This window comes from Lepidochelys kempii, chromosome 16 (assembly GCF_965140285.1).
Source record: "Lepidochelys kempii isolate rLepKem1 chromosome 16, rLepKem1.hap1, whole genome shotgun sequence".
Classification (NCBI taxonomy): domain Eukaryota; kingdom Metazoa; phylum Chordata; order Testudines; family Cheloniidae; genus Lepidochelys; species Lepidochelys kempii.
This window is the reverse complement of record NC_136395.1, coordinates 25,625,381-25,648,307: the sequence shown is the minus strand read 5'-3', so window position 1 is coordinate 25,648,307 and position 22,927 is coordinate 25,625,381. Positions and strand designations below refer to the sequence as shown.

Here is a 22,927-nt window from a genome sequence, read left to right as displayed (position 1 = left end):
CCAAATAAGGGCACATGCTCTGTATTCTTCACTAACATGGTCTTTTATCTTATTTGTGGATTTTCACAGCAGGACCCATCCATTGAGATGCAGAGGCCTATGCAATCAGAGGCTGCACTAGGAATCTTGTACTGTAAGAAAACTCATTAACATACTTGTCAGACTAAAATATAACAAGTTGGTGGGTGTTACTAGCAAGGTATCAAAAATTGGAAAAAGTTTTCAAAAACTGACAAGAAAATCTAGGGTAATGCAATCCCCCAGTAAATCTAGAACTCTCCCTACCATAGCGAGGGATGGTTTGTTTAATGTCGTCTCTGCTAAGGGGTTGAAGAAATTATTTGGCTATCAAACCTTCATCTGCAGCAAGATTAAATGCACAGGCCCTTGTTTCAGAGCATACTTGCAGAACTGTGTTTGGGACATCAGATTAACATAAACTTTACTAAAAACAGATGTTTGCAGGCTTAGCAGTTAATACATCTGACAGCCAGAGAAAAGGCTGTGTGGTACCAAAGCAGCACAGAACGAGCATAGCTATCTGACTAACTAGAGGACCTGAGGAGGCTTATAAGGAACAAGACATTTTAAAATAGTTCAGTAGTGAGTTCTGGGCTCTAAATCCCTACAACTGGATACCCTGAAGCTTGTGTGTTACTAACGTGCAATTGTCCAGCCAATTACATAGGAATTTTATTTATTAAAAACAGTACAGGCTCCAGCTTTAAGAAATACCAGCTCAGAACAAACCTAGTCAGGCACTAAAACTGGGGCAGCTGGATTCATGTTTTAACCCTGGCGGGGGGGACTAGCAAAAGGTATGAATTCAGCAGCACCCACTTCATGCTCTGGTCTCATCAGCTTTCACAAGCTAAGCAGGGTTGGGCTAGGTCAGTAAGTGGATGAAAGATTTAAAAGGCAAGATGAGGTTCCTGGAAGAAGTTAATGCATTAATATGTTCATTCCTTTGGCTCCTTTAGGATTAGAGGTGCCCTGAGAGAGACTAATGTGCAAACACGGTGTAGGATCTTGAAAGTTGCCTCATTAAAGAAAGTTTGTATTTAAAGGGAGAATTAGCCTAAAAATGTTACCTAGTAATTGTTACAAGTAGCATCTGTAATTCCATAATGCATTGGCAGTACTTGGATACAGTCCGTGTCTGTGTTTTGTGTGGCTCTGTCACACAGCAACATGGGACAATAAAACATTTGTAAAACCACAATTTGCGGCAGGAGGGTTTGGGGGCACGTATGGGACCTGGATGTACTTTTGAATCTGTTTTTAATTTACTAAATTTCCAGTTGATGTTTTCCCTTTAAATAAACAACTTCCTACAGCATTCTCCTATGTAATTTGAAGTTATGCCTAACTTAGTACAGCATGCAGATTAGTCACACATTGGCCCTACATACATGCGCCTCCAGCTGAAGAATGCAGACCTGGTGCTGGAGCCTACTCATTTAAAGGTCTCCTGGCCGGTCTGTAGTAATGTTACTGATGGTTTCTGTTGTGTGCGCTTTAGCTTGAGAACAGATCTCATACCATTTGGAGGAAATGCACAGCATACTTCCGTCCCCTTATCCAGACCCCACCACTACCACCCCCAAAAAAATACTAGGAGTTCATAGACACTGAACACAGGGTAGAAGAGGAAAATCATTACAGGGAAATGAGAGCAAAAAGTAATACAGGAAATCCACAAGAAGTGTCCTGTGACAGAAGTGGAGGTCTTGGGGTATCTGCTGCGGGTTTATGAATGCAAATTGGAAAGGTAAAAGTGGCTTCATCATGGCATTATATTTTCCCTAAATAACGAACAGCAACAGCAGTGAACTCTGCCCTGGCGCACATGCAGTATTCACTAGACAGCTTTCCATGCATTGTGGGTTAGTACATTCCCAAGTTACCAGACAAACTACCTACCCATGCAAATGGCTTCAGAACACAAAAAAGCATGAGTCTGCCTTCCTAGCAGCTTGTTAAAGGAAGATTCTAGCCCTGCTCTCCCATCCGTTGCTTGCTTAGGTAGAAACCCCAAGGCTTAATGAGGATAGTGTGATGGACAATCTCTAATGGTTTAGGAAGAGGATTGGCTCCAGTAGGTAGCATGGTATTTTTTTTAATCACATGTACCTTTGATTTTATCTAATGCCTTCTTCCAGACTCCAGGCACATACAGCTCAACCTAGCAACTGAGCTTAGGAGGGGAAGTGGCTGCTTTTTATCCCATTCACATATGTTAAAATGCCAACTGAAATTCCAGTCTCCAGAAAACAGTTTAGTGCGAGGGAGCACGAGATGGTGGTAGGAATACCATGTAGGAAGTTGCCCTGTATTCTATTTTAGCACAGAATTTTCCAGGAGGGTGGCAACTTAAGTACCCTTACTACTGAAATGGATAACATTTCATTATTGTCAATCATTGCACCACTGATAATCGTACCAGAGACATTCAGCTGATAACAATGCCTTGTCCTTTGGACTGGATGCACCTGTCACACCCTATAATCCAACTGATTAAGATGCTTTTTCCATGGGGCATGGGGATAACTTTTGAATAAGCAGCCAGCTACTACTGAATGGCTTTGCTAAAATCCCTTTTCAATCGCTAGGGTCCAGCTAGAATATACCAAATCAAAGAATGGAGTTCGTTTTTCCTTTGAATCCAACATGTTTGGCTTTCCTGGAATTTAGTTGGTTTCAATGGAGATGGCAGTAATTTTCCATTTCAAGTCTTTTCCTACTTATCACCTACTCTGGAGCAAACTGAATTGGATTTTGGAATAGGACAAAGAATCCAATATGTTAAAGTGGCAACAGACTTGAGGATTTACACAAATCAGCTTGGCTACTGTCTAGCTCCATTTTACTTTAGATGTAATTTGGTTTCCTTGTTCCCTCCCCACATTGGGCCCAATGGCAGTGTTTCTGGTTGTCGCCCAGAGATTGGTGCAACCTGAGGAGAAGCTAACAGACAACAGCCACAGTGTCCAGATAAGCCAGTACACACTCAGAAAAGTATCTGCTACATTTATTTAAAATACTGGAAATCTAGAACCCTCCTCCCCCCCAAGTGTAATATTCATGCTACAGTGTTGCCAAACAGTGCACTTTCCTCTCCAGCCTGCTCTCTGTGTTGGTTGAAATTCCCTTAGCCAGATTCATGTAGGAATATGAAATGTGTCAAGGAATGAAGGATATTCCACTGATACCCCAAAATCAGCAGGCTCAGCCTGCCTCGTATTGGCCAAACTGCCTCTCCTGCTCACTCCTCACAACCTAAGCAGCTAGCATAGAAGGAGAGAGCAGACCTGACGCTAACAAGAGGGGGAAAGGACCTGCTTACATCAACATCACAGCGCTCTCCGGTGTAGCTGGCACTGCATACACACTCGTACTTGTTCACAGAGTCCTGGCATGTCCCTCCATTCTGGCATGGGTTTGGATCACACTCATTGATGTTAATTTGACATCTGGAGGGGGAAAGGTATTAGAATTAACTAAAATAATGTGCTCCAGGACACACTTTGATCCTACAGAATTGTCCTTTGGTGTCAAAGCCTCTATTGCAGTGGTTCTCAATCTTTCCAGACTACTGGTACCCCTTTCAGGAGTCTGATTCGTCTTGTGTACCCCAAGTTTCACCTCACTTAAAAACTACTAGCTCACAAACTCAGAAATAAAAATACGAAAAAGTGTCACAGACACTCTGTTACTGACAAATGGCTTATTTTCTCATTTTTACCTTATAATTATAAAAATAAATCACTTTCCCCTGGTTGAGAAACACTGATATAGTACATAGAGCAGTATAAACAAGTCATTGTCTGTATGAAATTTTAGTTTGTACTGACTTCACTAGTGCCTTTCATGTAGCCTGTTGTAAAACTAGGCAAATATCTAGATGAGTTGATGTATCCCGTGGAAGACCTCTGCGTATCCCCTGGGGTATACGTACCCCTAGTTGAGAACCACTGGCCTTTAGGACCTTGCAGTAATTACTTCCAAAAGGCACAATAGTTTGAAAAATTCACCCATTCACACTCATTTCCTTCCACTATCTCCGGCTGAGAAAAAGCCAGCGGAGCAATTTGGGTTAGGTACTGAACTCCAGCGAGGCGAGTGGCCATCAAGGTCAGCGTTTGAAAGAGCAGAGGATGGACAAATGTAAACAAATGTTTGCAGTTTCTGTTGCGAAATGGTGATCTTTGGGTTTGAGGCAATTCCCTGTAGTTGGGTGGCCCATGCTGGGTTTCCCTCTCTAACACAGCAGTCAGTATCACTATTCACCTGAATTTACATCACCATTGTTATCACTACATGTGCTGGCTCTAACTATGGCATGCAAAACACAGACATTTCAAAAATGAAGGAAGAGCACACATTCTGGGAGGATGCTCAATACCATTGCCATGCCTCAGGACTGCCTCTTCCACAGCATGGCTGGGTGAAAATTTAGGCGTAATCATTTCAATAGTGTGGGGGGACAAATAACTGCGATGAAAAGTATTTGCCAGCCTGCTCCAACAGTCTCCACTGTGGGAAATGTGATACTTTGGCACTAGTATCATCTGCAATTGCAGGCAGCATCAGGGAACGGCACTTCTTACTTCCTTCCGGTGAAGCCCGGCTTGCAGGTGCAGTTGGCTCCCCATGTCCCACTGGTACATTTGCCTCCATTCAGACAGGTGAAGTTTTTGCCGCACTGTTGAGGTGGGAACGGCCATCTGGCAAAACCACAACCACACACATTAAAACTGTCCTATTCATAGGAGCAGGAATGTCAGCTATTACTGAGGGAAAGGAGGAATAGCACACTGGAGTAGTAGGCAAGAGATATTCCTGACCAGCAGTTTGGAACAACCACAGATAAGACAAGCCTCTGAGAGCCCATCCATGGTTTTACACTCAGCCCAGAGAATGCCGGAATAGGATTTTTGCAGTGCTATGCAAATTCTCCTAGGTTATGTCAGCATTAGGATTTTCCCCCTAAAACTTCCCAATCTTGCTAACGCTGATGCAGCTGTACTCGTCATGGCAATGTTAGGAGCGCAAGTGGATACAGGGCACCACTACCACATTGACCAACCCCTCCTCTTCACAGAAGGACTGGAAGACAGAGTGGTTAAAATGCTGGCAAACTGTCTTCACTTGCATGCCCACTGTACTACTCCCAGTGATGCTGCAATAGTAATGGAGTGACATTTTTAGGAGTCCTAGTGTAGATGTGATCAATAAAGTTCAATTGTGTATTTGTTTATCAAGTCTCAGTGCTCTAGTATCCTGTCTACATAACACATTGTTTCCTAGTTCTTTTGTTCATTAGAAACATTCTTTCACTTCTAAAAAATGCTGGAGTCTATCTAAACTAACAACAACATTTGCTATCTGCTCCAAAAGTGCAGCTCTCAACCCTGCTGCCACTCATGCTACAGGCTCAGATGGCAGGCTCACATTATGAATCAAAGGCCCTGGGAGTTCCTCAAATGCCTGAGATGCTTGAGTCATCAATTAAAAAGCAAAATACAGAAAAACAATGCTCCACCACACTCTCCTCAGGGACAATTCCATTACAGTCACCAAAAGCCATGCATAAGTAAGTCCCATGTTCTTTCTAATGGATTGATCTGAAGTTCATTGTCATTACTGGAGAGGCTTATGTGTTTCAAGGAATGGGATCCTGTTCAATACAGGGGGATAGATACACACACACACACACCCCCTATCTACTGGGTGCTATATTGAGTCACAAATTGAATAAGAGTCAGCAATGTGAGGAGCTTGCAAAAAAGGCTAACATCGTTTGGGCTGTATTAACAGGAGTGTTGTAAGAGGAGACAATTGTCCAGCTCTATTCGGCTACGGTGAGATCTGGAGTACTGCATCCAGTTCTGAGCACCACACTTTAGGAAAGATGCAGACACATTGAAGAGTCCAGAGGAAAGGTTAAAAAAAACTGGACACATTTAGTCTTGAGAAAAGAATACCGAGGGTGGACTCAATAACAGTCATCAAATGTGTTAAGAGCTGTTATAACCAGGACAGTGACCAACTGTTGTCCACGACCACTGAAAGCAGGACAAGTGGTGATGGGCTTAATCTGCAGCAAAGGAGATTTAGGTTAGATATGAGGGAAAACTTTCTATCTATAAGGGTAGTTAAGCTCTGGTATAGGCCTCTAAGAGAGGTTGTGGAATTCCCTTCATGGGAGATTGTTAAGAACAGGTTGAACAAATACCCAGCAGGGATCATCGAGATTTACTTGGTCCTGCCTCGCACAGGTGGCTGAACTTGGTGACCTCTCAAGGTCCATTCCACTCCTACATTTCTATGATTCTAGAACCTGTCCATGGTGCATCATTGAATACTTCCTGTCCTGAGCCTCGGAATTGTGGAACTGGAGGGCTGAGAAGGTGAGTTATTTTTTGAGGAAGGAAGGAAACCTCTCTCTAGCAGGCTGTTCTTGTTTGTTTACTTTAAAGGCAACTGTCTGAATCTGCTCAGAGGTTTGGAATGCTTGAATAAGTCCTGCAGGAGATGGATTTGTGGATAGAATGTAGGTGAGGTGGCAAGACATGCACAATAAATGCACTTTACCATGTGGTTCTGCAATTTATCGTGTAGATGTCACTATTGAAGAATGGCCCTTCTTGTTCCAAGGTGCTGAGCAGCCTTCAACAGAATTGGAGGTTGCCCAGCACCTTCCAAATGGCAATAAGCACCTTACGGGATCAGGGTCACAGTACGCAAAATATGCCAAGCCTTCTAGACACCTGCTGGTCACAGACTGACAGTACGTCTCACTCATCATTGACCTTTCAGCACCAGAATATTTTTTCAACATCTTGATAAGGTAAAATCCAAGACACCTGGATGCTACTTTATCCCCAGTAAACCAAGAAGGGTACCTACTCGCAGCGAGGTCCTGAGTACTGAGCTGGGCACTCGCAGGAGTAGCTGTAAACCCCATCGACACAGGTCCCTCCATTTAAGCACTGGTGTCGTATGCAATCGTCCACATTGATGTTACACTTCTTCCCAATGTATCCCCGGAAACAGTCACACTGAAAATCTGCCACTGAGTCCACGCAGTCCCCATGGATGCACGGGCTGGACTTGCAGTCATCTATGTTAGACTCGCACAGAGGCCCCTCCCATCCGGCAATGCAGGCACACCGGAAGGAGTTAAACAAATCCTCACAAGTGCCCGCATTGAGGCAAGGGCTTGAAGCACACACATCAGCCCCAATGCAGCCCAGCTGGACGTGCCCCCTGTTAGACTGCCGAAACTGCTCTGTCTGAGGGTAGGAGAGCGCGCCAGTGAATGGCAGATATACTCCCCCTATGTTCACATGGCCAAGGCAGCCTGTGAAGTTCTCAGCTAGTACAACCAGCACATTGTTCTTTAAGAAGTCCAGGTTCCCAGCATTCCCCTGGAGAGTCATGTTCACAGAAGCATCCAAATGAACTAGCCACCGTGAAGACAGTGCAGACGGCTCTTCCATAGACAGAGTGACCCTGTGCCAGGAGCCATCCGCAACGGGTGTCTGACTCAGGAAACTGACCCCCTCAATGCTGTTCCCACTTCTAATATCCACAAGCAGAGTGGAGTTCTGAATGGCAATTTGCAGGGAGTCCACCTCTTCAGTAGCCCAAAGCAAAATGGCATCTTCGTCCCTGGTTTTGAAGTCTAGGTGGAGGCTGTTGAGAGCTCTGGTGACTGAAGCATTGGTGGTGAATTCAATGGCAGCATTGCCATGAAATGTTGCATTAGCCAGACCTGAAATTAGAAGACCTGAAATTAGAAGATAGACAGCCATAGGGATTTGAGGGACATTAAGTGTCACATTTGATAAGAGCCACGTGGCAAACTCCTGGAAGACTCTGTTCCATTAGTATCCTGGGAAGCTCTGTGAAGAGGTGGGGTTTGCATCTCATCCTATATTTTAAAGCCTTAGCAGCTGGTGACATTAAAGCTCTTAGCTATGATTGGCTTCCTGTCTAGGAAATCTCTCATGAGGCCAAGATGATCTAACTGGCCTTCTCCGTCTTGCTGCTGTGGTTATCTCCTAGCTGACTCAGAAGCTGCTGTCATACACAAGGGTAAGAGTCCTGCTCTACGAAATAACCTGAGGTTCTGGAATTGGCAGAACATTAAGTGAAAAGGGCTGATCCTTACACTGATTGCACCTTAGCATCGTTGTAATCAGTGCCAGAAATGGACAATTGTCTCTCTTCCCTAAGAGGGTGAAAGTTAAAGTAGCAAAAAGAAAATGCTTAAGCGCTCTTTCTTCACTATTACATTCTAGGTGACAAATCCGTCTGGAGCACAGACCTGAGACAGCACACGGCATGCTGCATTCTTAGTTTGCTGAGCTGAGCTCCTCTCTCTGCATTCCTTTAGTTTTCCAAGTGCCTATGGCAGTTATGGCAACTGTGATAACTGGAAATACTGACTAATTGAAGACAGCCAGCTATAAAGCCTTTTCCTGCACATAATGAGGAGGGCAGCACTTACATACATATCCTGCTGGAACATCCACGCAGGAAGTGGCTGTGGGACAAGGGTCACTTGCACACCAGACTCTCTCCTCACAGGTTTTCCCAGTGAAATTTGCTGGACAGCTGCAACTGAAGTCATTCCAGGTGATAGTGCATGTGCCACCATTGCGACATGGTCCAGACTGAAAAACAGGAGAGCACATATTTAGGAAGAGGATGGTTCATCTTTGGATAAAAGAAATGGAGTTCGGTGGAGGGAAATGTGACGTTCAAGACTTGCATTAATGGTGTTTGAATTGGGGAGGGGAGATATTGCAGTAATGCTGATAAGAACAATGAGCTGGAGACAACAGAAATATCCTCTGAAACCAACACCTAGCTGGGATCTTTCCTCTCCCCCCAGACCCTGCTGCAGCTGTGATAACTCAAAAATGAGTTTCCTCAGTTTATAAGAGAGCTGCTGGCCCCCGTGGGGACCTCCTAACTTTAGAATTCACTCCTTCCCTTGATGCAAAACAGTCTGTATTTGCTGACCTTCAGGTGATGCTGCAAATTTCATCTACTTGAGCAGGTGTTTGGAGTATGTTGTGCTTTGGGGGGACATTGGGTCTCTGTGGGATCTGATACAAGGAGATTATGTTTAGTTATTGGCGGGCAGGGGAAAATCAGCTCTAATCTACTGTTCTTGTTTTGTTATGGGCTACGCTGTTGATTACCTACCAGAGCCTACCACCTTTGAATTAACATCTTTTTTTAATTTGGTCTTTGTGTGTTCAAATCAAAGCAAACAGCTGTGTAGCTCTCTATAGCCTAACTCCTACAAAAACTCACAGTTCTTGGTTTTAATAAGTCACCCTGTGAAATAAATGCACTAAGGCGCAGAGATGAGAAAAGCGTCATGGAGTAGGACCTGGATGAACTCATGGTTACAGATCACAAACAAACAGAGGCAAGACATGTTCCATACTACACCTCTCATAGGAAATTAGGGCCTTCTCTTCTGACACAGCCTCTCCTTTGCTGCCCAGTCCTTTGATAGCATGAAGATTGCAAGGAAACACTGGCTATTGGTGGATCAAGAAACCTCATGGTGCTAGGTAATTGCTGATTAATTACATGCAGTTGAGAATAGTCATCACGAGCTAAAGGCCAATTCTAAGTCATTTAAAGCAAATAGAGAAGGTGCCAATCCCTGCAGGTTCCATTAAAACTCCTTTAATTGAAGCATTGATGTTCACTGGCATCTGAACACAGCACATCATCATAATAACCCTTAGCACCTATATAGCGCATTCCCTTTCCAAAGTGCTGTGTGAAGAGTGGCTAATTATAACCAACTAAAATCACTTCGCTGGAGTTCACAGGTGCAGGTGAAAACAAAACTGTGAGGCGCAGAAGGAAGTGTGAGAAACATAGGAGGCAAGTTGCAAAAGTCCCTGAAAACAACACAAGCAGCTGTTTCCAGGGTGACACTCCCACCAGCAGAAGCAGAGCAGCAAGAGGTGGCAACAGCTTCCTGCAACAGGTGCAGTGAATGCAGGCAGAGTTGGGAGAGGCAGCAGCGGGAGCACAGCCTAGCACCCTTCACATACAGCAGGAAGGAGAGAGAGTCCCCCATCAGACACATCCTGACCCCCCCAATGGTACTGAGAGACTCAATTATTGTTAAAGAGATGGAGCACTGTGGGCCAGAGGTGAGAGCGTATTTGGAGGGTGGAGGGTTGAGAAGGTTAAAGGATAGGGTGTGTGTTGGTAGAGTTGTGTTGTTTGGGGTGCATAGATCGGGCATGGGGATAAAGAAGAGGTGGACTGCTCAGTGTGTTTGCAGGATGGAGGTGGTTTTGGACTGTTGTATGCATTGGGTGTGGATGTCAGCTCTGGAGGGAGTGGTGGGTAGAAGTATGTGAAGGAGATGGATTGGATGTGGAATGTTTGCGGGCTTTGCGCTTCTCCTTCAACAGTTAAACACTCGCGTTTTTCCTGAAATCACACCAGTGAAACAGCCAAACTGCTGTATAGCCACAGAGGCTTGCTTGTAATAAACAACCATGCACATATGCAGAAAGCAGTGAGAGTCCCTACCTTGCAGGTGTCATCAGAGATGCAGCCCGGTGCGAGGTTAGTGGTTTGTACCACGTACACCTTTTGTGGCAGACTGTAGTTCTCAGCCTGAGCAGGAAAGAACTCCATTCGGTGGTTGTTGAGCTGGACATCTTGAAGACACCCTTTAAAATATCCTCCCCATGTGCTCAAATGGTCTTGGTGAGGAAGTCCACCAACAGACATCTGAAAACCAGCTACAAGAGGCATCACTGCCAGCTGCCCTAGCTCCACATCTCTGTCTGAATGGCTGACATGAACTCTTCCTCCTTGGAAGGTGAGAGTTACCATATATCTTCTCCCATCAGCCAGGTTTTCTGAGAAAGTCACAGCATTTGCATATGGTGTTGCTATCCGGAGCTGGCCATTCTTCAGGTACACAGTGAGGCAGGGGTCAGTCCCATTGCTGATTTGCAGCACTAGGCCACTTGGCTTCAGAGTACGGATAAAAAAGGAAACATTGAAGTTTGCACCAAGATTATCAGCAATTGTGAAGGAAGCAAAGCTGGAGGAATTCTCCAAGCCAAACGTTCCTGCTGGGTACTCTGGAAGGGAAAGGAAAGACACATCAGTTCTGTAAGGCAGGGCAATGCAGGTGGCTTGGGGATGTTTTGAGCTCCAACCCTTGCATGACTTCTCTTTCAAACTTGCTTTCCACTGTGTATCACAGGACTGGACCCCGTTCCTAGAGACTCTGGGAAAGGCAAGTGCCAAAAGCTTATGGTATGAAATATTCACAGAAAGCAGGTGAGTGTCTCTCCTGCCTCGGGACAGTAACTCATACATACATGGCACACCAAGGAAGAGAGCATGTATCATGGCCCCTGACACACAGCACATTAATTTGGGAAATTTTAATCTACAAAGCTGCTTTTAAAGTTCCCAGCCCCCACAACTTTACAGGAGTTTTTGTACTTGCTACATTTAGAGAATGGGAGTGAAACCAGAAACTGACAACAGTATTAATCCAAGCCCTGCAAGACTGTGAAAATGCATCAGGAATAATCTCAGCTCAGATTTCCAACAAAACAGTTACCTTTAGCACTGAGCATTTTATCTACAAATACATGTTCCTTTTCACCCGGAACTTGAGATGGGCAAGTAACAGTTTTTCCTAGTGAAAAGGCTTCACTGCCCTTCTGCAATGTGCTATGATCTGGTGCAAAGAGGTGGTCAGGGCATCTGGCTCTGGCTGCAATGATATTTACACCACGTAACTGACAATCATTCTAGCAGGGGCCAGCTCTGTTTAGTCACAACATAAAGAGGATTTGATAGAAAGTCTATTTACAGAGGGTTCAATTTCAGTTCCGACCCTGGTCGAGCAGAAATTGCTGTTGCTTCCAAGGCCAGTGTCACTTGAGGTCTCTAGATCGCTCATCACCAGAGGAGTTGGCAGCTGCCATCATTTGACACTTACCATGTGAACAAGTCTGGCCTTCATAAGGCCTAGAGCAGTCACACCTAAAGGTTGCCCAGAGGTCTACACACAGGCCTCTCTGAGAACAGGGCTGGGAGTGGCACCATTCTGTCCTGTTGCAGCCCAGCTCCACTGAGGAGGATTCATGGTGGGGGATATCCCAGGGAAGAATAGCCTGATAATCAATCTGCAGGTCCTCCAGGCAGCCGATGAAACTCTCCCGGCTCCACGTATTGTTAGCTGTCGAGTCTCCATCAACTCCCCCGATGTAAGTTTTTAGGAAGGCAGGTGAAAGAGAAGCGGTACCATCTGTAGTAGGAAAGTCCTGCAGGCAGACTCCTGCGTCGCAAGCTTTATGCCAGAGCTTTAATTGTAGAGAGTCTTGCAGAAGAACCTCAGCTTTGTGCCACTGGCCGTCATCAACCCTCAGCCCCTTCAAGAGCAAAGAGGATTCAGTATCGTCTCTCCTCAACCCCACATGCAGCATGCCATCAGAGAGCTCCAGGAACAGATACTCTGCTTCACTGCCTCGGTAGAAGAGGATGGCATCAGGCAAGGTGGTTCGGAACCGGAGAGACACTGTGGCCAGGTAGTCCCCTGCCACATCTGTCCTGCTCCGATTATTATTCATGGGCATATCAATGAAGATATACCCTCGGGAACTAAAGGAAAATGTGGTTGGTGTTGAGCATTTGGCATCGTAGAAACCAGGCTGGCACTGGCAAAGGTGTCCATGGGTATCAGCTTGGTATGTTGGGATGCACAAGGCCTCGTTTTGGCAAGCATGCGTCTGGCACCCAGTAAGCTCAACAGAGCAGTTCTTCCCTCCCCATATGATGCCATCCTGACTAGCGGCACAGTAGCAGAAGAAGTCAGCAATGGCATCCTTACAGGTAGCTCCATTCTCGCATGGGCCATCCTTGCACTCATCGATATTGACAGTACATTCCACACCTGAGAAACAGAGTAAGAAACAGGATCTTATTGTAGGTGATTAATAAGATTAATAAGACTGGGACTTTTCAGCTTGGAAAAGAGATGACTAAGTGGGGGGGGGACATGATAGAGGTCTGTAACATCATGATTGGTGTGGAGACAATAAATAAGGAAGTGTTATTTAGTCCTCATAACACAGGAACTAGGGGTCACCAAATGAAATTAATAGGCACAAGGTTTAAAACAAACAAAAGGAAGTATTTCTTCATACAATGCAAAATCAACCTGTGGAACTCTTTGCCAGAGGATGTTGTGAAGGCCAAGACTATAATGGGGTTCAAAAAAGATCTAGAGAAGTTCATGGAGGATAGGTCTATCAATGGCTATTAGCCAGGATGGGCAGGGATGGTAACCCTAACCTCTGTTTGCCAGAAGCTGGGAATGGGTGACAGGGGATGGATCACTTGACAGTTACCTGTTCTGGTCATTCCCCATGAAGCACCTCGCATTGGCCACTGTCGGAAGACAGATGGACCTTTGGTCTGACCCAGTATGACTGTTCTTATGTGATTAGGGTTTGCTGTCCCAAAGCAGCAAATTGGTCACAACATCAGCCCCCACTGAAGTCAGCACCTTGGGTCATTGCCATACAGTGAAACCACTCTCAGGCCACCAAGGAGCAGCTGGATTTTGGGGCTACAGTGATCACCAAGTATGTGATTTTACACAAATGGAAGAGTAGGTTTATGCACAGAATAGAACAGTGATATATGGACCCGTCTGAATTAGCAGCCAAAGAAAGACAAGCCTATTGCCGTAGAGATCAGTTAATGAAATCGAAGTATTTGGATCCCATTTCTAAATAAATTTTGAATAAAAACCACAGAGACTGCTCAGAGAATGCCAGATTTCTATTCCACTTAATCCCTCCTCCTCTACCCTCCTCCCACCCCTCCCTCTTCATGTACGTTTGCTATTTTATTACTGTAACCCTCACCCTATGTGATATCTATGTAGTACTGTCTGGTTTTGCAGCGTTGATAGGTTGTAAAATTGCACAACTGCAATTTTCTATTGGACACCCCATGAAACATGCAGTATTTGGCACATACACAAGCTGTAAATCATTTACCTTTTTGTACTTTTCATTGTCTCTTTATGAAAATTAATAAAAAGATTAATCACAACAAGAATTCAGTGCATTTAAACCAGACACTTAGTGCACAAAGCACCACAATACACAACTATGCAGGGAAGTAAATGGAAACAAAATGGAAGAGTTAATCCAATAATTCCTAAAACAACCCTGGTCATAAACACTCATGAAGTTCAATTCACCACCAAAGAAGAAATAAATATATGCCCCAAAGGCACGTGTTGGGCCAAATTCAACACTGTACAGTCTCACTGAAGTCAGTAGGGTAAAAAGCCATTGCACTTTATCCTACAGATACTAACCACATCCCAGTAGAACATGGAGCGGTTAGCAAAGATTACAACCAGATCTGCCATCATAGTGTCTTCAGACTGATGAAGAAAAAACATTCTTTGATTAGATGCCCGTCCACTGTTCATCAAGCCCATAACATTGGTTTCTGCTAATCTTCAGAGACAGCCACATGGATAAGACAAGTATGGATTATCCAGATCTAAATGCATTACACAGAGTCCAGTAAGCAAGGATGGCAACAAGGAAAAGAAGGAATCCAAGCACAAAGGAAGTGAATGGAAATAAATGACATTTAAAAAGAAAAGCCATTAAAGTACATGATGAAGGCACAAGGCAACAAAATTAAATAGTAGCCTGAGGGTGAGAGCTGAAGGGAGATGGAGGTGCTGCATTAGGAGCAGAAGAGCTGGACCAGTAACATAGATCTCAGCAAAGAAATGGGGTTTCTTGAATCCCTGTGCCAGTTCAGTGACATAGTCCCCAGCAGTGTCTTGCAGTAAACCTCAAAACATTTAGTGTCCCCCAAACTAGCTGTGTTAGTTTACTCCTTTCAGGTCCTCCCAGGATAGGTCTCCTATGGCCCTTCAGACAAAGCATTCAGCTGTTGCCGAAGAGATGCCAATCCATCAGTCATACTTCAGATTTAACATCACCCATGTCTTTCCAAACTGCACGTCAATGCGGATCCAAGGGTGTAAACCTTACAGATCTGGAAAGTAGGATGGCAGGGATTGGAGGCTCGGGTAAGCTCGGGTCTGTTCAGCTAAACTGGTTCTGTGCTGTGGGCACCATCAAGCCAGCACTGATCCACCATTACCAGGTAGTGGTCTCTGAGATAATTCATAGGGGGACTGCTCTGCATTGTAACTGTGGGCAAGTGCTGCATTTTAACAAGGACCACTGCCCTGCAGCAAAACTTGGTGGGAAGATTCAGAACTGCTTCTGAGATGGCCACTGGTGTCAGAAGCATTTCTACACAGACAGGTCAGCACCCTTCCTCCACTTGACTTTGGGGGAGGGTGTTGATCTAGGCACGTAGCGACAGCCGTGCCATGCAGGGTCCAGGTACTTCCGCTGAGGAGGAAGAGGGAGAGAGTGTGTGGCGGGTGGAAAATCAATATCCATCTGCAGGGATTTTAACAGAGGAGTTGCAGCAGGAACTGGGTGGAATGAGCCAGCACAAAGCAGGGTGTGATGGACAGCGCCTGCCTTGAAGAAGCCCCGGACAGGAAAAGACGGGGAGTCTTTGGTCAGGATTATGGTGAAGTGGCAGAGGCACATTAATTAGCAGAGGCACAATTAAGGCCAGAGGCCTGGCTGTTGAACAAATTGAGAAATTATTATTAGGCCCAGCATGGGGTTCAGGCTGCTGCCCACCAGGACTGGATATCAGGTTGCAAGGGGTGCTCAAGCCAGTCAAGGCCTGCTTGCAGAAGGCTGCATGGTGACTACCAGGGCTGTGGTCAGCAGAGACCAGCATTGTAGGTAGCAGACAAAGATGCAGTGGGGTCTGGTCTCTGAGAAGCAGAGAGTGGAGAAGCTGGCTGGCTGCTCTCTCTGAGTGGGAGACAGCTCCATTTCCCCATGCAGAACTCACCCCCAGTTGGCTCTCTCTTCTCAGCGTTGGGAACCTCCACATTAAGACAGCAGCAGGAAAGCCTGTTTGTGCTATTTGCTAGACTCCCAGATGACACCTGTGGCGTGAGCTCTCCACACCAGGTGGCAAATTAATCCCCGCAGTGAGTGCGCAGCCCCAAGTTTGTGGCTAATTAAATGCTGAGCGCTCCCCCGGGACACATGTTTTGATTCCTGGTCTGTTTTGTTTGGAGTGGGTGAAGGAGAAGTAGTTGCCACTTCAGATTTTGATACATCTTGGCTGGCTGTGGCTGGTGCCTGGCAGACCTAGCAGCACATGTGCAGAGAGAGAAAGATGTGCTGGCTGTGGAGTCATAGGGCAGCTCTTAGTAGAGCAACAAAGAACAGATCACCATCATTGTCATCACCCCTGCTTGCAAACAGCCACAGGCAGGAGAGAGGCAAGGCCTACGAAACAATGTCTAATCCATCCCCCTCCTTTAGGGGCCAATGGAGCATGTGGCTACTGCTTTGGCCAGTCTAGTTTTAAAACATCCCGTGACAGGGGAGACTGTTCCAGAACTTCCATCTCAATGGAACAAATATTTCATGGAAACCAATGTACCGCCCCACTTACCAGTTCATCCCTTTGCGCTTACTGTACCTCCACATACACTCCCAGTAACGCCCCTCCCTCCCTGGCCTTTACACCCTGAGACTGACAGCTACTCTGCCCTCGCCCCAACTACTGTCGCTTAGGGTCTGCCTATGTCACCCCCTCTAGTCTGCTGATAAATTTGTCACCTTTCCTGAACATCCTCCAGATTATCAGACTCTGGTGATACTAGATTTAAAAAACCACAGTCAGCTGCAGGGAAAAGAATTCCCTTGCTGTCTTCTTTCTAGATGCTAACTGCAGCTCACCAGAGGGGTTCAAGTTTTGTGTTTTGGCTGTGAATGATTCAGTGTTAATGCAGCCAGGAACGCAAATAGCAAAGAGAAGGAAATCACCCCACTCCGGAAATAACAAGACTTTTGCTTTGGGCCATTACAGCAGAGAGAAAGATGCAGACCATTTCCTGGACTATACCTGGTATCCCAGATTTCTCCAGACAGGATGGTTGTGTCTTTGTAATCATACTGGAAGGGACTTTTTTTAAAATTCTGTTTTAAACTTTCAGTTGTATTCTTAAAGGAGGAGCACAGGGTAACCTGTGAGCACAAATGTTCCATTTCAGGTGTTAAGAGAACAGAACTTAATTCCATGTTGCAAAAAGAGGTACTTTTTGCACTTGCAGATTTTGCTGTGTTCCCTCTGAGCACCTGATGCTAGAGCCCAGAGAAATATCCCTAAATAATAAAGGAAAAGACGGCATATTATAAAATATACTCTGATCTTGTAGCTCTCTTTAATTAGATAAGAAAATCGCTAAGTGTCTTAATATAAATAAAAGGACCAACTAACAAATATAAGAGGAAGCAGCCATTTAGAAATCAGAGACTTTCAAAGTTGTCAGGACAATTACCACTACTTTAAAATATTTTGGTTAATTCAAGAGTGTTCAAGGTAATGACTACATAAACCAGAGACACTAAACAAAACACACACGCACACTCTTATTACAGCTTTGAAAGTCTCCAATTTCCAGTGCTTTCAAATGGCAAAGCTGAGTCTTTCTAGCCCAACCATGCATGAGCCACTTCGGTATTTCTAAAGCACTATTGTCATGGTATCTGATCAGTGGTTTTATCTGACAGGTGCCAGGGTTACTAAATGGGCAGTGCCCACCAGGAGAGCTGAACAGAGCTACTGACTCAGTGAGAGCTAATTCTAAATGTGGCTTTGAAAATTTGTTATACATGCTAAATGTTATCTCATACCTAGAGAGACAAAGTGGGTGAAATAATATCTTCTCCCTCTCACAACAGAAATCAGTCCAATAAAAGATACCACCTCACCCACCTTGTTTCTCTAATATCCTGGGACTAAACTGCATATATCATACCTGTCATACATATGTATGCAAGACAGATGAACACACACACAGTAAGAGAGATTCAAATTTAGCAAATCTCAGGTCTAGATATCTGAAGTCTGAGGTCTATTAACTGGCCGTTTCTCTTAATGAAGGGTATGACTATTGCCAGCCATTCTGGAAGCACCATGTACCAGTGCAGTGATATTTACTAGCCAGCACCGCCTTGCCCTCTCCCCAGCAGGCAGCTGCATTCCTAGCAGCCGTTCCCCAGTGCATCCTAATTAGAGCTCCTGTTATTCCAATACAACATAAAACAGAGACTTGCTGCAACAACCGGGCCCTGCAATGACAATTATGTTTGCATCATTACCGCCATTTCCATAGCAACACTCTGTTTGGACCTCTCTCCCACCCGGCACTTCTAGCCAGGGAGACTGGGTGTGGGCAGTAGTGCAGGGGGCAGTGAAGAACTCAGCGTTTTTATTTTGAACCAAAAACGTCCCACTGTTTTCAGTAAAAGAAATTTTAATACCTTAAAAAAATTCAGTTGAAGAGCAAGAGGGGCAGAGATTTCACAGAGTAAGTGTGAAAGACATCATGTGATTCTAAAGTGCACCTGAGCGTGAAGTGCGCTCTACAACATCCCAACTTCAGTCACTCCCAGCAAAAAGGAGGAATCAGGGTTACAGCAAAGTCACGCGTGCGGCTCCCATCATATTGCTCAGCACAATCGCTGCCAGCATCACGACAACTCTTGGGCCATAAAGCTTCCTAAACAAAATGTTGGGTCCTCACAAAATAAAACCAGGTGCCTGTTTACACAGAATTTTCCCTCTTTGGTTAATTCTTGCCCTTCTCCCCCCAAGTCTACAGCTATCACTAACGACACAACCTGAGCTGTAACCACCCACCCACCCCAAGTTGCACTGACTGTAGTATCTGTCATTACCTGCTAGGAGATAAATTCCACCCACGATCACACCAACCAGCACGGGATTCATGGCAGATTCCTTGCAGACATTTGTGACGGTGACGGAAGAAAGGTGGGGGTGAGATAGGGAGGGGAGAATGAAAGTCTGGACTGGAAGGACACAGTATATGTGAGCTCTCTCCCAGTGCTGGTCAGCCAAAAGGGGATTGGAAATAAAACCAGCTAATATAAAGAGACCTGCGCTGTGGTGAGATCTAATCCAGCCCTGTTCTAAACCTCCCCAGCTGGCTTCTGTCAGTGCTGACAAGAAGAATGCGTCTACAGTGTATTCTCACTCAGTGCGTTACAGTAATGCTCTGCAGGATCCACAGCATTACCTCTGACAATGGGAGGACTGGGACAAGCCCCTGCCGTTGCTCACACCCCGTGCTATCCCACAGATTTCCCTGCATAGGGAGGGCACAATTAGGGCCCAAATGAGAATTTTTCCATTTCTGGATTATGAAGAAAAGCGGTGTATCGACCCCTGACTAATAGCCACCGCAGGTAACAACAAATGGAAAGCTTCCCAGACACAGAGGGTGAAATCCTGGCCCCACTGAAATCAATGGTAGTTTTGCAAAACTCCCATTGACTTCACTGGGCCCACGATTTCATCCAGAAAGTTTCATTCCTCCACTTGCCCGGTTATCTCATTGCGTGTGTTCATTTTGCAATATTTGCAAACAAAGGCTGCTGCAGCCCTTGCCCTCATGAGTGATTTCATTGAAGCCAACAAGGGAGAAAGGGAAAAGAATGACAAGTAAGAGCAATAGAAGAAAACTGATTAAGTGGATAAAAGTGAAGGAAGATGTTGACCTTTCTGAATGCCAATGAGCAGCCTCTCACAACCTCTCCCTGACCACTCAACTTACTTCAAGTGTCTTCATCCCAACCAATGCCTCTGCGCCAATACCCCCTTACCAGCCAACAAACAGCTTTTGCCAGTCACCGGCTCAACAAATGTTCCTGATCACCAGTGACACAGAGGAGGCCATGTCCTGCAGTCTGATATCCATACTGACTTTAGGCATTGGGCTCAGGGGGCCAAAGATCCATCTTTCCCCATAAACAGCTGCAGAGACTGAGCTGCCAGAATCTCCTCGTTATATCAGGATCTGGCAGGGTCCAAAAGTTTGGGCAGATCATGGCGGTGGTTTCTTCCTGCCTTGCAACAGGGAGAGTTCTTATTTCTGTGGAGTAAGATTATTTAGAACTGGGAGCTTTTCCCAAAGTATCTGAATCTTCCCGCTATGTGTAAGCAGCACTGTCAGGTTAAAAATCCTAAAAAAGACAATGCCTACATCCCACGTCCTGCTATTACCAATGCCACCTTTGGACATTCGAACAAAATTCCAACAAGTCATGCATGCTGCTGGGGCTTACTTTCTGCACTTCACCCAGCCTCATCAATCCAAACAGATTAGTCAGTTTCACATTGATCTGATGTGGGAGACATGTGAGAAGTAGTCATTTGGATTAGATACGTGCATGAATTAAACTTCTTAGAGGTATCTGGATTGCTTGCATGTCAAGCCCCCTTAAAAAGCACAGATTTTGAATGGTTAACTAGCAAGATTAAGCCCTGATCCTGCAGTTGTTACCAGAGGGTGCTATATCTGTATATATGCAAATTGTTAAGTGAAAAGATGCAAGTGGATGGCACACAAGAATATGTAGCATTGTTTGCGGGTTTTGTAGGACCAATGAAGTTTGTTGTTGTACACTGCAAATGGCATTGAAGAGCTCTTTACATCAACTTTTCACATGATGTCAGAAATGAGAGATTTTATTTCTTTAATACTGTGTTGTAGCTGACAAGAGTCAGAGTCACTTTTGCAATGGCTGCAAGCAACATTCCACTCCCTCTTCTTCTTAGCACATGTGCAACATGCCTCCAGTGGCACCTGATTAGGATTCATCACCGAATTTTGTCCACTGGTTGAATCATTCGTGTCCCCAGCTTGGGATGGGTACTGACGGGGAGTGCAATGTGAACGCTGATCCATGCCCTTCTGCAATACAACTAAATGGGGGATATCTGTGAAAACCGGAGTTTCTTTGAAACTTTCAGTTAGACTCTTACATGAGCATACAGGCATAGGGGTCTGTCCTGCTCCAGTGAACTGCAGGATCAGGGGCCTATAAAGGTTCTGGACCAAAATCTTGACCTCAGGGGACTCTGCAACAGTTAAGTCAGCTCAGCTTTTGGTTCACTATTTATCATCGCATCTCTCCAAATGCATTACATGGAATATTGTTAAGTAGTAAGAGTAATAGCTTCACTTCCTAGGATTAATGTAATAGCATGCTACAGATTAGTGCTACCAACTTGTATTTACTTTGGGAAGAGGACCAGCCCAAATTCCACATGTTGCTTCTTGGATGGAGGTTAGTGACTTCCTTGACATGTTTGTGAATTAATCCCAGAAATTTAGAAATTACCATCAAGGCTCTGGATGAGTGAGACATTTCCTGAGAGCATTGGCAATGGGAAGAAACCTCTCAGACAGCAATCCCACTACCTTTGTCTCCGGAATAAATCTTGTTATGAGAGACTCCTCACTGGGAAGGAAGGAGCTCTGTTGCGTTTGCAGTGTGCAGGCAGCTTACACTGTTAACTGGCAAGCAAAACTGTGATTACATATGAAGATGATGAATGTTACAGAACATGCATTTTACATAGGAATTGCCACAACGATCTAGTCTGAAGTCTATTCTCTGACAGGTTTCAGAGTAACAGCCGTGTTAATCTGTATTTGCAAAAAGAAAAGGAGTACTTGTGGCACCTTAGAGACTATGCTCAAATAAATTGGTTAGTCTCTAAAGTGCCACAAGTCCTCCTTTTCTTTATTCTCTGACAGCCGCCTATCCTCAGAAGACATTGTTGGAGGCTAACAGCAGCTGGCCCAACAGCTCTCTGCAACAATTTCTGTGCACAGACTTCTTCTGTCCCTTTGAGTTGTTGTTCTCCTTACATCTTTGCCTGGCCTTATTCTGGATGTGACATTAAGCCAGGCTTCATCCATTTTCATTAACAGGGAAGCCTAATTTAATTCATCGCAGTTGCTCCACCTTTACTAATCCTCTAAACCCTTTAACCAGGGTTAGCTGGAAGTAACGGGCATATCTCATGCTGCCCTCTGGTCAGACAATCTGCTATAACAGGCATGTCCAAATAGACCTAGTGCAGCACCAGAATCTCAGTGGATGCTTTTGATCACAGGCACTGTATGCAGTTAAATCACATCTGACACCTGGACTCACACAGGCACTAGTGTGGGGTGTAAATTCCTACAGTGCCTGGTCAGCTGACAGCATGTTTAGAAGGTCTGAGTAACAATGGAGCCATAATGCAATAGGGAGACTCAGAGTGAAGTGAACAGTACAAAGCTCACTCTAGCCTTATCCAGGACCAACTAATGCTCCCTCTGCATGAATCTGAAAAACGGTTTAAGCATCTGTTTGAACATTTTACAGCCAGCCTCTTTGCTGCTGCCATGGTGTGTGCATAGAAGTAATATACCTTCCAGGTAAAATGAAGGCAGCCCCAGGAAATATTTGCTAGCTCCAGTCTGCTGTATTTGCTGAAAGGGCTTCTTCTTTCCAAGGGCTAAAGGCTTTCTATAGTTTCTTAACCTTTTAGCTGCCTTCCCTGACTACAGTAGAGGTCACATTTCTTGAACAGAACAGACACTGGAAAATGTCTGTACAAACAAATTAAACAATCTGTTCAGTCAGGAAAAAACACCAATCCTGTTTCTTCAATTCACTGCACTGGGTGGTGTGTGTACCAAGTAACATAAAACCTCAAATGTGTCTGGGCTTGGGCTGCACTCTTGCACGAAGAGCTGTTGGGAGAAGCAAAGGTTGTTAATACAACAGAAAAAGGTTTTCTGCTTCCTCCAAAAGGGCTGAGGAGGACACTGAAGGTAATGACTACATTGCAATTAAAAACTTGCAGCTGGCCCATGCCAGCTGACCTCAAGCTCGCA

General features: G+C 45.0%; 1 protein-coding gene across 7 annotated transcripts in view; it reads right to left on the bottom strand.

The window, feature by feature from the left end:
- Window positions 1–22,927, bottom strand: part of CRB2 (crumbs cell polarity complex component 2) — a 143,690-nt gene that overhangs the window by 5,623 nt on the left and 115,140 nt on the right. For 6 of the 7 annotated variants that reach the window (XM_073314524.2, XM_073314519.2, XM_073314520.2 and 3 more), the window contains exons 7-12: window positions 12,023–12,976; window positions 10,585–11,147; window positions 8,519–8,684; window positions 6,913–7,780; window positions 4,611–4,727; window positions 3,347–3,473 (exon numbers count right to left, since the gene is read on the bottom strand). In XM_073314524.2, coding sequence (XP_073170625.2) covers window positions 3,347–3,473; window positions 4,611–4,727; window positions 6,913–7,780; window positions 8,519–8,684; window positions 10,585–11,147; window positions 12,023–12,976 — 2,795 coding nt within the window. The remainder of the gene's footprint in view (window positions 1–3,346; window positions 3,474–4,610; window positions 4,728–6,912; window positions 7,781–8,518; window positions 8,685–10,584; window positions 11,148–12,022; window positions 12,977–22,927) is intronic. The other variant, XM_073314522.2, reaches the window with a different exon arrangement.